Source organism: Pelophylax lessonae (assembly GCF_965119305.1).
Source record: "Pelophylax lessonae genome assembly, chromosome: 11".
Classification (NCBI taxonomy): Eukaryota; Metazoa; Chordata; class Amphibia; order Anura; family Ranidae; genus Pelophylax; species Pelophylax lessonae.
The window spans coordinates 11241256-11257580 of record NC_138778.1 but is presented as its reverse complement, the minus strand read 5'-3'; the positions used below and the strand labels follow the sequence as shown (position 1 = coordinate 11257580).

The 16325-nt window shown below is 44.7% G+C and overlaps 1 protein-coding gene across 1 annotated transcript; it reads left to right on the top strand.

Annotated features, from left to right (window-relative positions):
- Positions 1-12179: 12179 nt before the first annotated feature.
- LOC309566987 (E3 ubiquitin-protein ligase TRIM7-like) lies at positions 12180-13757 on the top strand (the record flags this gene model as incomplete). Its single annotated transcript, XM_082272307.1, has 1 exon — positions 12180-13757. One exon carries the CDS (start codon positions 12180-12182, stop codon positions 13755-13757), a length of 1578 nt encoding a protein of 525 aa, XP_082128433.1.
- Positions 13758-16325: the final 2568 nt, after the last annotated feature.

Genomic DNA, 16325 nt, shown 5'->3' with positions numbered 1-16325 from the left:
ATATTAGGAAAAATACCGCACTATGGACACTAGATGGAGTTATCTATCATAGGTAATTAACAAATTAAGCAAAATACAGTCAATATTTGCCATAGCTGGGCAAATGCACATGACATTTATCCAATATTTTTTTTAATTGATCACTAGTCTTTTCAATAAACATTACTCAGATTGACTGTGAAGACTTCCAAGGGTAAAACTGAGGGGGACCCATGTGCTTCTCACGAGGAATAAGGGATGTGACAGGTACTCTTTGCTGGTATGGTAAGTGATTGCAGATTGTACATTTGAGGAAGATATGAATGTTTGTAACATGTGGACTTTAGAGTTCATTGGATGTTTGTTGTCGGATTCTATGAGATATAAGGAATTCTGGGAACTGAAATAAGTATTTTGTCCTGTACCGCCTCTACATTACATAAAAAGGTGAAACACTTGTTTTGTTGGTTTCTTTATTTGTATCTGCAATGTGATCATTTCCCTGTGAAACAAAAAAATGAATATACAGACAGATGTCCCCATTCTGCACACCCAGGACTGACTGTATATCCACCCTACACGCCCAGGACCAGTTGTATATCCAACCTACATGCCCAGGACCAGTTGTATATCCACCCTACATGCCCAGGACCAGTTGTATATCCACCCTACATGCCCAGGACCAGCTGTAGTGTACATTTATCCTGCACACCCAGGACAAGCTGTACATCCACCCCACACACCCAGGACCAGCTATACATCCACCCTTCACGTCCAGGACTGACTCTATATCCACCCTACACGCCCAGGACCAGCTGTATATCCACCCTACATGTCTAGGAACAGCTGTATGACCACCTTACATGCCCAGGACCAAGTGTGCATCCACCCTACACACCCAGGACTGACTGTATATCCACCCTGCACACCCAGGATCAACTGAATATCCACCCCACATGCCTAGGACCAGCTGTACATCCACCCCACATGCCCAGGACCAGAAGTACATCCACCCTACACACAGGACCACCAACTGTATATCCACCCTACATACCCAGGACCAGCTGAATATCCACCATACACGCCCAGGACCGACTGTATATCCACTCGACACACCTAGGATCACCTGTATATCCACCCCACATGCCTAGGACCAGATGTACATCCACCCTACACACAGGACCAACTGTATATCCACCCTACATACCCAGGACCAGCTGTATATCCACCATACACACATAGGACCGACTGTATATCCACTCTACACACCTAGGATCACCTGTATATCCACCCCACATGCCTAGGACCAGATGTACATTCACCCTACACACACACACAGGACCAACTGTATATCCACCCTACATACCCAGGACCAGCTGAATATCCACCATACATGCCCAGGACCAACTGTATATCCACTCTACACACCACACTTAGGATCACCTGTATATCTACCCTACATGCCCAGGACCAACTATATATCCACCCAACACACACAGGCCCAGCTGTATATCCACCCTACACACCCAGGACCAGCTGTACATCTCCTCTAAACACACAGGACCAGCTCTATAACCAGGACTGAATGTATATCCCCCCCTAAACACCCAGGACCAGCTGTACTCCCCCTTGCACACCCAAGTCTAGATATACTGTGTGTTCTCTCTGCACAGCCTGGACCAGATGTATGTCCCCCCTTTAGTACACATCCAGGACCACATGTACTATATGCTCCCTCCCCCATGCACACACAGGACCAGCTGTACATCCCCTGCACACCCAGGACCAGATGTATGCATCCCTCTCCTCCCAAAAACAAACACACACCGATAACCAGATATATGCCCCCCTCCCAAACACACACCTAGGACCAGACGTATGCCACCCCTACCCCCCAAACACACACCTAGGACCAGATGTATGCCCCCCCCCCCCCCAGACACACACAGAGGACCAGATGTACATTCCACCTTTGTAAACTCAGGACCAGCTGTACATCACGACCTGACTCGATTTTGTTCCAGGAGTGGGACAGGAGGTCCCCATCCTGCTGATGGAGTACAACGCTGTATACTGTCTGTGGCCGATGCTACATGCACTTTATATAGTGCTCATACAGCCGGTGCATCTATTAGTAATAGTAATGAAAAAAATAAAAAAACAATTTTAAGCAAACTGTTTTAAAGTGACAGAAAGCTAGAGTTTGGCTTTAAACTACACAATTTCTGTAGTGATCAATGGATAACACGGTACAGCACTCTATTATATCATAAAAAGGAGCAACTTTTACTGTGTTCTCCAAAGTTACCACAAGATGGCAGTAATAGCCTAAAAATCAATCTTAGAAAACAGCAAGGGCGCTTTCACACTTTATTACATTATAAAGCAGCCTAAACCCTGGCTGGCTCACACTGATGTGATGCGGGATTCTGGAAACGCACAAGATTCGCAGCGGTTTCCCTCATCACACTGCAAGGAAATTGCACGGCGTCCATGCGATCTGCTTTGATAGCGACCTTCACCTCCTCTGCATTGTTGGGTCTGGTGTCTCTCCTCTTCCTCTTGACAATACTCCACAGATTCTCTATAGGGTTTAGGTCAGGCGAGTTTGCTGACCAATCAAGCACAGTGATACAATGATCATGTGACCAGGTATTGGTAGTTTGGCAGTGTGGGCGGTGCCAAGTCCTGCTGGAAAATGAAATCAGCATCTCCATAAAGCTGGTCAGCAGAGGGAAGCATGAAGAGCTCTAGAATTTCCTGGTTGAGGGCTGCGCTGGCTTTGGACTTGATAGAACACAGTGGACCAACACCAGCAAAGGACACGGCTCTCCAAATCATCACTGACTGTGGAACGTTTTGCATTTCATTTGTAAACCAAGGTCCCAGAGTCTGGAGGAGGAGCGAAGAGGCACAGAATCCAAGTTGCATGAGGTCCAGTGTGAAGTTTCCACAGTCAGTGATGATTTGGGGAGCCGTGTCATCTGCTGGTGTTGGTCCACTGTGTTTTATCAGGTCCAAAGTCAGTCTGCTGACCAACTTTATGGAGATTCTGATTTCATTTTCCAGCAGGACCTGGCCCCTGCCCACAGAGTAATGATCGTAATATTAATATGCTTGATTGGCCAGCAAACTCACCTGACCTAAACCCCATAGAGAATCTGTGGGATATTATCAAGAGGAAGATGAGAAACACCAGACCCAACAATGCAGAGGAGGTGAAGGCCGCTATCAAGGCAACCTGGGCCTCCATAACACCTCAGCATTGCCACAGGCTGATCGCCTCCATGCCACACCGCATTGATGCAGTAATTCATACAAAAGGAGCCCCGACCAAGCATTGAGTGCATCCTATACTGTACATGGACAGACTTTTCACTAAGACAACATTTCTGTATTAAAAATCCTTTTTTTTTATTGGTTTATTGGTAATATTCTAAATTTCTGAGATACTGAATTTTACCAAAGACATGGAGCGGAATACATTTTGGCCTAAATTTATGAAGAAATTTGTTTTTTTATTTGTTTTTTTTTTATATATATGTTTTAACCACTTGCCGACTGCTCACTAGAGCTCTGCTGCGGCAAAGTGGTTCGTTATCGTCTGGCGACGTAGACCTACGTCACCAGACACTCCCCTTTCCCGGCGGCGCGTGCGCGCGTCTGGAGGCTCGCTCCCGCTGTATTCAGTCACAGCGGGAGTCGGGCCAGGGGAGGAGCAGCGGCGATTGCCGCTGCTCTTCCCCGATCGTCGGGGAATCAAGTGTGGGGATCTCCGAAGTGACAGGCAGGGTCAGATTGCAGGGTTCAGCATAGCTGAACATGCGATCTGTCCCTGTGTCACTCAGTCACCTCCCCCCCTACACGTCAGTAAGCACCAGGCATACATTAACCCCTCCCTCTCCAATAAAATTAATCCCTTCCCTGCCAGTGTCATTTTTACAGTAACAGTGCATATATATAGCACTGATTACTGCAGTAATGTCACTGGTAACCCCAAAAGTGTCAAAAATGTCAGTCAAGGGTCCGATCTGTCCGCCGCAATGTCACAGTCCCGCAAAAAAAATCGCAGATCGCCGCCATTACTCGTTAAAAAAAAAAACACCAAAAATGACAGAAATCTTTCCCTTAGTAAACGCAATAACTTTTGTGCAAACCAAACAAAATACACTTATTGTGATTTTTTTTTTTACCAAACATATGTAGCAGAAAACAAATTGGCCAAAAATTTTAAAAAAATTTGATTTTTTAATTTTTTGGGGGGGAATTTCATATAAAAAATTTGAAAAATATTGTTATTTTTTCAAAATTTACGCTCTTTTTTTGTTTATAATGCAAAAAATAAAAATCGCACAGGTGATCAAATACCACCAAAAGAAAGCTCTGTTTGTGGGGAAAAAAGGACGTAAATTTTGTTTGGGTACAGCGTCGCACGACCGCGCAATTGTCAGTTAAAGTCGCACAGCGCTGAATTGCAAAAAGTGGCCCAGACGTAAGACAGCAAAATCCTCCGGTGGTAAAGTGGTTAAGTAGAAAATATTATTTTTTTCTAAACTTTTGGTATTTTTATTTTTATATAATAAAAAAATAAAAAAACCCTGTGGGGTTCAAAATCACCCAAGTATTGGGTGCATCCTATACTGTACATGGACAGACTTTTCACTAAGACAAAAATTCTGTATTAAAAATCCTTTTTTTTTATTGGTTTATTGGTAATATTCTAAATTTCTGAGATACTGAATTTTGGGGTGTCACTGGTCGTAAGCCTTTAATCATCAAAATAAAAGAAAGAAATGCTTGAAATCTATCACTTTATGTGTAACACATCTATATAACATATATGAGTTTCACTTTTTGAATTGAGTTTCTGAAATAAAAAAAAAGATATTCTAATTTTCTGAGATGTACCTGTAGAGCTTTCTTTTGGCGGTATTTGATCACCACTGGATTTTTTTTTTTTTTTTTTGTATTATATAAAAAATAAAATTCCAAACATTTTGAGAAAAAAAAAAAAAAAAAACTAATATTTTCTACTTTCTGTTATAAAACATCCAATAAAATAAAATTTGTACATAAATTGAGGCCAGACTGTATTCTGCTACTTGTCTCTTGGAAATAAAAGTCCCAATTGGTGCATATTAATTGATTTGTGTGAAAGTTATAGCGTCTACAAACTATGGTGTATATAATGGAATTTCCACAGCTATAGATGCTATACTGGTAATGGCGGTAATCAGCAATTTATAGTGGGACTGTGATAGGGTGACGGGAAATCTGGCACTAAATGACACAGGCTGGGAGGGTCATGAACTGATACTGATGTAGGGGTTATGATCTAGGGGCAATCAGTGGCATAAATCTGTGCCTAACAATGTGCAGGGCTGCTGTTAGAATTCAGGGGGCCCCATACAGCCTACCTGTAAGGGCCCACCCCCCTCCCCCTTCTGAAAGTGACTGAGGACCTAGATTTATCAGTCTCTTTCTCTGCAGTCGCAGCTTCACAGATGAAAGAATATGAAACACTCTGAGGATTCCTGCTCATTCACAAACTGAAGCATAGTAAACTGTTTACTATGCTTCAGTGATGAATAGGCACAGGAGTGATTAGTGCTGATTGCTCACTGTGTTCATTCAGAAAAGGAAGGGGCCAGTAAATAACATATTTACTGGCCCCTTTGCCTGTTCTCCCCTGTGTGCCTATAGCAGCTGCCAGTGGGAGAGGAGAAGAGGGAAGCCGGAAGTGCTGTGGGGGGAAAGGGGCACATGGGGGGCCCAGGCAGCAGATGGAAGGGGCACATGGGGGGCCCAGGCAGCAGATGGAAGGGGCATATGGGGGGCCCAGGCAGCAGATGGAAGGGGCACATGGGGGGCCCAGGCAGCAGATGGATTGGTGCTGATTGCTCACTGTGTTTATTCAGAAAAAAGGGGCCAGTAAATAACATATTTACTGGCCCCTTTGCCTGTTCTCCCCTGTGTGCCCATAGCAGCTGCCAGTGGGAGAGGAGAAGAGGGAATCCGGAAGTGCTGTGGGGGGAAAGGGGCACATGGGGAGCCTAGGCAGCAGATGGAAGGGGCATATGGGGGGCCCAGGCAGGAGATTGAAGGGGCATATGGGGGGCCCAGGCAGGAGATTGAAGGGGCACATGGGGGGCCCAGGCAGCTGATGGAAGGGGCACATGGGGGGCCCAGGCAGCAGATGGAAGGGGCACATGGGGGGCCCAGGCAGCAGATGGAAGTGGCACATGGGGGCCCAGGCAGCAGATGGAAGGGGCATATGGGGGGCCCAGGCAGCAGATGGAAGGGGCACATGGGGGGCCGTTGCAGCAGATGGAAGGGACACACGGGGGGCCCGGGCAGCAGATGGAAGGGGAACATGGGGGGCCCAGGCAGCAGATGGAAGGGGCACATGGGGGGCCCAGGCAGCAGATGGAAGTGGCACATGGGGGGCTCGGGCAGCAGATGGAAGGGGCATATGGGGGGCCCAGGCAGCAGATGGAAGGGGCACATGGGGGGCCGTTGCAGCAGATGGAAGGGACACACGGGGGGCCCGGGCAGCAGATGGAAGGGGCACATGGGGGGCCCAGGCAGCAGATGGAAGGGGCACATGGGGGGCCCAGGCAGCAGATGGAAGGGGCACATGGGGAGCCTGGGCAGCAGATGAAGGGGCACATGGGGGCCCGGGCAGCAGATGGAAGGGGCACATGGGGGCCCAGGCAGCAGATGGAAGGGGCACATGGGGAGCCTGGGACTGCAAGAGGCTGATACCAAGCCACTGCTTGTGTAAAAAAAAAAAAAAATGTAATGATGTATTAATGATTAGAAAAATGTATTCATGCTTTTTTATATCTGCCTAGAACAGCTTTACCCGCTTACTGCCTGCCCACCATCAAATGACGGCAGAGCGGTGCAGCCATTGTTCTGGGACGACGTCATATGATGGCGCACCAGAACGGCCTCTATCGCACACCCGCGGGGGCGCGCAGTGCGACGATCGTGGCTGCGCCGTGTTGCTAGGACACGGCGCGACCCCGATCTTGGTAAAGAACCAATGACATGGCTCTTTACCCATGTGATCATCTGTGTCCAATCACAGCCGGTCACATGCAAATGAGGAAGTGCCATTTATCGGCTCTCCTCGCCTCACACTGTCAGAGTGCGAGGCAAGGAGAGCCGATCAGCGGCTCCTCCTCATAGGGGAGACAAGGACAGGTAATCAGGGCACTGATCATCAGTGCCCTGATTACAGAAAAGTGAAAAACAGTGCCAATCAGTGCCCACCATCAGTGCCCACAATCAGTGGCCATAGTGCTGCCAGTCAGTGGCCATCAGTGCCTGCTCATCTGTACTGCCCATCATAGTGCTGCCCATCATTGTCCATCAGTGCCGCCCGTCAGTGCTCATCAGTGCTGCCCGTCAGTGCCCAACAGCGCCCCCTCTCAGTGCCCATTAGTGCCGCATTTTAGTGCCCATCAGTGCTGCCTATCAGTGCTCATCAGTGTCGCCTATCAGTGCCCATCAGTGCAGCATATTAGTACCTACTCATCAGTGCCCATAAGTGCCACCTCATTAGTGCCCACCAGTGCAGCCTATCAGTGCCCATCAGTGCCGCCTCAGTGCCCAACAGTGCCCCCTCTCAGTGCCCATTAGTGCCGCATTTTAGTGCCCATCAGTGCTGCCTATCAGTGCTCATCAGTGTCGCCTATCAGTGCCCATCAGTGCAGCATATTAGTACCTACCTCATCAGTGCCCATAAGTGCCACCTCATTAGTTTCCACCAGTGCAGCCTATCAGTGCCCATCAGTGCCGCCTCATCAGCGCACATCAGTGAAGGAGAAAAAAAATATTTATTTTCAAAATTTACTCACAGAAAATAAGAAAAACTTTTTTTTTCAAAATTTTCTGTCTTTTTTTTTTTTTTGTAAGAAATAAAAAAACCCAGCGGTGATTAAATACCACCAAAGAAAGCTCTATTTGTGTGAAAAAAAAATAATAAAAATTTCATATGGGTACAGCGTTGCATGACCGCACAATTGTCATTTAAAGTGTGACAGCGCTGAAAGCTGAAAATTGGCCTGGGCAGGAAGGGGGTGAAAGTGCCCGGTATTGAAGTGGTTAAATAACAAGAGAGTCTGTTATTTGCATAGCGTGACGAATCTTTTTAGCAGCCTTCCTGGTAGAGGCAGCTTTCATGACCCCGAATATCTAAAGGCAGCTCAGCATCACGTGGACGCGGCTGCACCTTCACAAACCTGCCTGGAGCTGCTGGTAACAGACGCACTTCTTCCTCATACCTCAAATAGCAAAACTCCCTGGGAGGGGGATTTTCCTCTTCTGTCCTCTGGCACCAGTAATCCAAAATTCCCCTTAAAAAGGTCACTGCAGAGAAACCACAACCTGGCGGCTGGAAAAGATGCTTTAATCATTTTGATTGGGCCCCATTCACACCTGCGCCATGCGTTCATATCTTTGAATGGGATGCCCTATGCACAGAGAATGCGCCAAATTAGCTCCTGCACCATTTTCTTGCAGACACACGTAACCCTTTGATCGCCCCTAGATGTTACCCCTTTTCCAGCCAGTGTTATTAGTACAGTGTCAGTGTATAATACTATTACTGATCACTGTATTAGTGTCACTAGTGATGTCAGTGTCAGTTAGTGACCCTCCCAGTCAGTGTATAGTACTATCACTAATCACTGTATTAGTGTCACTTGTGATGTCAGTGTCAGTGACCCTCCCAGCCAGTGTCTGTAAGGCTCCATTCACACCTAGGCAATCTGAATCGTGTGCGGAATCGGCACGATTCTGCCCTGCGATTCTAAATCGTAGCAAAACGTGGGACGCGTTTGCGATGCCATTACTTTTTATGGTGCCACAATTTTGCCGCAAATGTCGCTCGCACTGCAATTGCAACAAACTGCAACGAGCTGCGCTGTCACTCAAAAGAAGCTCCTGTTCCTTTTTGAGTGACGTTGCAGCGCGATCGGGGTGCCATTAACCACTTAAGCCCCGGAAGATTTTACCCCCTTCCTACCCGGGGCCTATTTTGCGATTCGACACTGTGCGACTTTAACTGACAATTGCGCGGTCATGCAACGCCTTACCCAAACGAAAGTTACGTCCTTCTTTTCCCACAAATAGAGCTTTCTTTTGGTGGTATTTGATCACCTGTGCGATTTTTATTTTTTGCGCTATAAACAAAAAAAGAGTGACAATTTTGAAAAAATAACAATATTTTTCACATTTTTTTATATGAAATTCCCCAAAAAAAAATGTAAAAATCTAAATTTTTTAACATTTTTGGCCAATTTGTTTTCTGCTACATATTTTTGGTAAAAAAAATTGCAATAAGTGTATTTTGATTGGTTTGCGCAAAAGTTATTGCGTTTACTAACTAAGGAAAAGATTTTTGTCATCTTTGTTGTTTTTTTTTTTAACTAGTAATGGCGGCGATCTGCGATTTTTTTTGCGGGACTGCGACATTGAGGCGGAAAGATCGGACCTCTAACTGACATTTTTGACACTTTTGGGGTTACCAGTGACATTACTACAGTAATCAATGCTATACATATGCACTGTTACTGTAAAAACGACACTGGCAGGGAAGGGGTTAACTTTATTAGTGATCAAGGGGTTAAGTGAGTCCCTAGGGGCGTGATTCTAACTGATTCTAAAGGGGCGTGGCTTTTGATGTAACCACAGAGACATACGATCCTACATAGCAGGACCGTATGATCTCTGCAGTTACACCAGGGAGAATGACAGGCGGCTTTGTTTACATCAGCTGTCTGCCTTTCTCCCTCTCCAGCGGGAGATCGGGAGTGACCGGCGGACATCAGAGCCGCCGTTCACTTGCGCGGGAATCCCTGTGAACGAGCGGGGCGGTAGCACGCCTCCGGCGGCACGCGCTCGCCCCCTATTGGCTCGCGGGTGAGTGACGTACCGGTACGTTCCTTTGCCCAGGAGGGGCTGACTGCCGCCATATATAGTCGTGAGACAGTCGGCAAGTGGTTACGAAATAGTGGCATCGCAAACCCGTTGCGCGTTTTGCCACGATCCGGAATCGCGGGCAGAATTGCAGCAATTCTGCCCACGATTCAAATGGCCTAGGTGTGAATAGAACCTAAGAGTAGAATGTCCGTCACCCTATCACAGTCCCACTATGAGTTGCTGATCACCACCGTTATAATATAGCGCCTTTAGCTGCATAAATTCCAGTATATACAGTACACCATAGTTTGTAGACGCGATTTCACACAAACCAATTATTATACACCTATTGGGATTTTTTTTTTTTTTTTTTACCAAAGACATGGAGCGGAATATGACCTAAATTTATGAAGAAATTTTTTTTCTTATTTGTTTTTTTTTTTATATGTTTTAAGTAGAAAATATTATTTTTTCTAAACTTTTGGCATTTTCATTTTTATATATTAAAAAAAGAGAAAACCCAGTGGTGATCAAAATCACCAAAGGAAAGCTCTATTTGTGTGAAAAAAAAAAATGATATAAATTTAATTTGGGTAGAATGTTGCATGACTGAGGAATTGGCAGTTAACCACTTTACCACCGGAGGATTTTGCTGTCTTACGTCTGGGCCACTTTTTGCGATTCGTCACTGTGCGACTTTAACTGACAATTGCGCGGTCATGCAACGCCGTACCCAAACGAAAGTTACGTCCTTCTTTTCCCACCAACAGAGCTTTCTTTTGGTGGTATTTGATCACCTGTGCGATTTTTACTTTTTGCGCTATAAACAAAAAAAGAGCGTCAATTTTGAAAAAAAAAAAAACAATATTTTTCACATTTTTTTATATGAAATTCCCCCCCCCCAAAAAATGCAAAAATCTAAATTTTTTATCATTTTTGGCCAATTTGTTTTCTGCTACATATTTTTGGTAAAAAAAATGGCAATAAGCTTATTTTGATTGGTTTGCGCAAAAGTTATTAACAAAGGGAAAGATTTCTGTCATTTTTGGTGTTTTTTTTTAAACGAGTAATGGCGGCAATCTGCGATTTTTTTTGCAGGACTGCGACATTGCGGCGGACAGATCGGACCCTTGACTGACATTTTTGACACTTTTGGGGGTACCGGTGACATTACTACAATAATCAGTGCTATACATATGCACTGTTACTGTAAAAAATGACACTGGCAGGGAAGGGGTTAATTTTTATTGGAGAGGGAGGGGTTAATGTATGCCTGGTGCTTACTAACGTGTGTGGGGGGAGGTGACTGAGTGACACAGGGACAGATCGCAGGTTCAGCTATGCTGAACCCTGCAATCTGACCCTGCCTGTCACTTAGGAGATCCGCCTGCTTTGTTTACACAAGCGGGCGGATCTCCACACTGGATTCCCCGACGATCGGGGAAGAGCAGCGGTGATCACCGCCGCTCCTCCCCTGGCCCGACTCCCGCTGTGACTGAATACAGCGGGAGCGAGCCTCCGCCGGCGCGCACGCGCTGCCGAGAGAGGGGAACGTAGGTCTACGTCGTCAGACGTTATCGAGCCACTTTGCCGCAGTAGAGGCTCAGTGAGCAGCGGTAAAGTGGTTAAAGTAGCGTAGTGCTGTACTGTTAAAAAAATAAATAAAAGTAGCGTTGTGCTGAATGAAGGGGGGTAAAACCTTCCAGTGATGAAGTGGTTGAAGAAAACTTACCTGAGCAGCCAAATTTGTATTTAGGACAAAATCATGGAAATATGAAACAGCAAATCTGTAAAATCTAATGCCCCGTACACACGTGCAGATTATCTGCAGACTTTTGTCTGCAGACTTACCTTTTCTATGTAGCGCAAGGGCCTGCTGGATTGCATACAAATTGAAAGTGTTTAGGTTTGACCTCATATTATATGGTTTTGGTAAGTCTGCAGACAAAAGTCTGCAGATAATCTGCACGTGTGTATGGGGCATTAAAGTCGCCCCTAAAGTTGCGTTCAAATTCACACGAACAGCTCAAAATGGGACTCTCTGTCAGGGGTCTTATCTCGGTTTTTGAGTCTTTGACCAATATAATGAAAAACATTGGCTGTGACAACCTCAAAAGCTTCCAAGACTCAGGTGACGGCCTTACTTTATGCAAAACATGAGAAGTCAGTCTCCATGGAGATGCTGCATTGTTTAAATACCGTCAGTGAAATCTTGCTTCACCAGTTTCCTCGCAGTGCTGTAAATACAGTTGATGTCCTACCTGGCAGGGATGGCGTCGTTAGATCTCAACGGAGACCATACCTGCTCTTTGTGTCTGGAGGTTTTCTCAGACCTGATCAAGTTGAGATGTGGACACAACTTTTGCCGGGAGTGTTTTGTCAATGTGTTGGGTTCCCAGGAACGGACTGGTGGTGGCTCTCCAAGTCTTGGGGACATCTGCCCTGGGTGTACATTGGTGCTTCCTACAAACTCAGGCAATCAGCCGTATCTACAACTGGAAACAAGATCGGAGCCTGCAGAGGATCCAGCCGAGATCTTCTGCACTTTCTGTATTCACTCCCGGGTTCCGGCTATCCGGTCATGTCTGCACTGTGAAGCTTCTCTGTGTGCTGGTCATTTGGAAGTCCACACCAAATCAGCCGATCACATCTTGACCAAACCCACCAAGTCTTTCAAGGACAGCAAATGCTCCATCCACAACAAGATCCTGGATTTCTACTGCTGTCAGGATAACCTCTGCATCTGCATATCGTGTCACCTAAAGGAGCACAGAGGGCATCAAGTGTGTGACTTCAACGAAGCCGTTGAAAAGTTGAAGGCAAAAATGGACCTTGCATTGGAGATTTTGACTTCGGAGATGGAGGAAATCAAGAAACGTGTCCATCGTCTTCAGGACCACCAGACTAATCTTCAAGAAAAGGCAGCCGATGTGACGGAGAGAGTTTGTGCCTTGTTTAGGAACCTCAGAAAACAACAGGAGGACCTGGAGAAACAAATCCTGAATGATATCTCTTTGCAAGAAAAGGAAATCTCCCTTTTGGTCTCCAACCGGATCCAACATCTGGAGAAAAACCAGGACGAGCTGTCCAGGAAGATTGGCAACATAAAAGAGTTATACGAAACACCCAACCCTTTGCTGTTCTCTCAGTGGCTGAATTCAGAAAACAGCCTTCATAAGCTTAGACGAGAGAGCATTTCATACAGAAAAGAGGATGTAAAAATGGTGCATGCTTGGAAGGAGTTTGACGAAGGTCCGATCTTTCAGACCTTACACACTGGGCTATTGGACACGGTGGCTACCATCAATAGAGGGATGTTTGTGCAAGAGGCCTCTGACTTGCTGCTGGATGTAAACACGGCCGCCAACAACGTAGCCATAACTGAGGACTTTAAAGAATTGTCATGTCCCGGAAGCGATCAATGGCGCGTCGAAAAGGACGAACGCTTCGATTTCTCTCAGGTTCTGAGCGCCAGAACATTCAGCTCGGGGAGACATTACTGGGACATTGAGGTTGGCGACTCTGGGAATTTCAGGCTAGGAGTTGCTTGCTCTACTATCGAAAGGAAAGGAAAACAAGCTAGAATTGGTAACAATGACAAATCTTGGTGTTTAGGAAAGGAAAATGATACATTTTTCGCCATTTATGACTCAAACAAGAGTACGTTGGGACGTGACTTTTCGTCCCAGAAAATCAGAATCTATCTGGATTACGAGGCTGGCCAGGTATCCTTTTATGAGCTTGGTGACTCCATCCAACACCTTCACACCTTCACCGCCACCTTCACCGAGCCCCTCCATGCCGCCTTCTGTATTTTCTTAAAGAGCTGGGTGAGAATTTTGAGTTAAGAGATGGTGGAGGATCTTCGGTGGGCATTAAAACCTTGCAGGTTTCAAATAAACTCACTTAAATTTCCCTGAAATAAAAGACATATGGGGGGGGGGGGGGGTATTTACTAAAACTGGAGCACTTAGAATCAGCTGTGCATTGTAGCCAATCAGCTTCTAACTTCAGCTTGTTTAACCTCTTCAATACTGGGCATTTTCACCCCCTTCCTACTCAGTCCAACTTTCTGCTTTCAGTACTGTAACACTTTAAATGACAATTCTGAAATGTTTTTTTTTTTTTTCAAAAGGGACAATTTTGAAATTTTATCATTTTTTTTCCACACAATTATAGCTTCCTTTTGGTGGTATTTAATCACTGCTGGTTTTTAATTTTTTTTTTTTTTGCTAAATATTTTTTGCTAAATAAACGAAAAAAGACAGAAAATTTTGAAAAAAAAAATAATTTTTATTTATTTCTCTTAAAATAGTTTGCAAATCAATAACCTTTTTTTTATTTTTTTTTTTATTTCAATTTAGGCCAAAATGTAGTCTGCTACATTTCCTTGGTAAAATAACCCAGTGTATATTATTTAGTCTGTAGGAAAGTTATAGAGTCTACAAACTATGGTTTATATATTTGAAAATTGATAAATCCTGATTCTCATTTCTTAAGGCCCAAACCCATCAGGGCAGTACAAATATCCCCACAAATAACCCATTTTTGGAAAGTAGATAGTCCAAGGTATCAAGTAAGAGGCATGGCAAATTTTTTGAAGTTTGTCACAATTTTTTGGAAAATTAAGAGATAAAAAGAAAATTGTTTTCTTTTCACATTTTTTTTTTTTTACATACTGTCACCAGTGTCATCATAAAACTGGTGTGGCGGTGATCAGTGACACTGACTGGTGACAGTATGTAAAAAAAAAAATATATATATAATTTTTTAAAAGTTAAAAAAAAAAAAAGGTTTTCTTTATTCTTTATTATTTTTTATTTCCAACGTCTGAGCTCTATGTCACTTCTGAATCCAAGGGAGGGTAAATGGAAGCACAGAATGTTGGGTTGAAAGGAGGTGGGTGGCTCCTGGAAGTACGGAATGCCACATTTATTTCACTGTTATGCTTTAGGCTTATTATCTATTTGTCCTGTTTACCGTTATCACCAAGAATGGAAGTGAAAGATCATCCCAACATTTTGAGTTGTCACCAGAACAAGAAGAGGGATGAATTCTTCCAATGGGGACATTAGTTCTGGCGACAACCAGGGATTCCCTCACTTTGCATGGATTTTCTCTTACTTCCTGTTTTGGTGATGGGACAAAAAGTGAAGAGAAATCTCCCTGATGGGGTACATATAAGTGATCGACCGATATCGTTTTTTCATTGCCGATACCGATATTTTGGTCATCGCGTATCGGTATTGGCCGATATTTCTAGTACATTTAAAACATTTTTTATTTTTTTTACATGGCAGGTACTCTTGTGGAGGGATATGGGGCTCCAAAAGACTCCAAACCCCTCCTCTGCACTTAAAAGCATTTAAAACGCCAAGTTTGGCTATTTTGAATGCTGTCATTTTTTAAATCTGGCCCTGAGTACCCGGAAGTGAGGTCATGACATCACTTCCGGGTTTTTGCATGGAGACCCGATCAGAGCTGAATGCGGCTTTGATCGGGTCTTCGGTGGTCGTGCAGGCTGGTTGCCCGGGTCTCCCGGTGGGGCGGGAGATCCGGGCGAGCCGCGGAAGGCGGCGGGAGGGGGGGGGGGGACGTCCCCTTCCACTCCTTGTAATGACAGCCGAGCGGCTTCTCAGCCACATAGGTTGTCATTACAAGACAGCCGACCGTCAGCTATGGACGCCGGTACCGGGGTGCAAGAATCACTCCGGTACAAGCACTTTCTCGAAATATCGGCAATATCGGTCACCTCCGGGGCCGATTCCGATATATTGGGGAAAGTGCATATCGGCCCTTGATATCGGCTTTGCCAATAATCGGTCGATCTCTAGTACAAATGGCAAAGACTGACAGGGGTTATAACTCTCCCTTACTCTATCCAAAATATAAAAAAGGTGTTGCCTTTAGATCTATTTTAACAATTTCTTTTTTTTTTTATGATTGAGGTTGGTTAATTTTTATGATTTTTTCCAAAAATGGAAATTCCGTGTCACAATTGTTATATTACATGAGCAGGTCAATTTATTATACTGTATATACTATTCTTGCTATATTATTGATTTTTCGTGTATTTTATTTGGAAGAATGGATTCATAAAGATGATTGCACAAGCTGGACTACAACACACCTCAATGCACAAAAAAAAAAAAAAAAAAAAGCTTTGGAGTGCAGTGAGGCGCCGTTCTCAATGAATGTGCAATTTCTAGATACAAAAGGTCAATCTGTCAGGAAATCTATTACACTAAATATTCTCCATTTTCCTGACATCGGAAACCTTTGTATAAGGAATATGATTGGATTGTATCCTGGCCTAATATAATAAACAGTTGTTGTGAATTGAGCGATCTCAATGTGTCTTAATATGAAAGTTGTCCCTCTGCAATGTTTGTGATGTTTTCTTATATCCGGGGTCT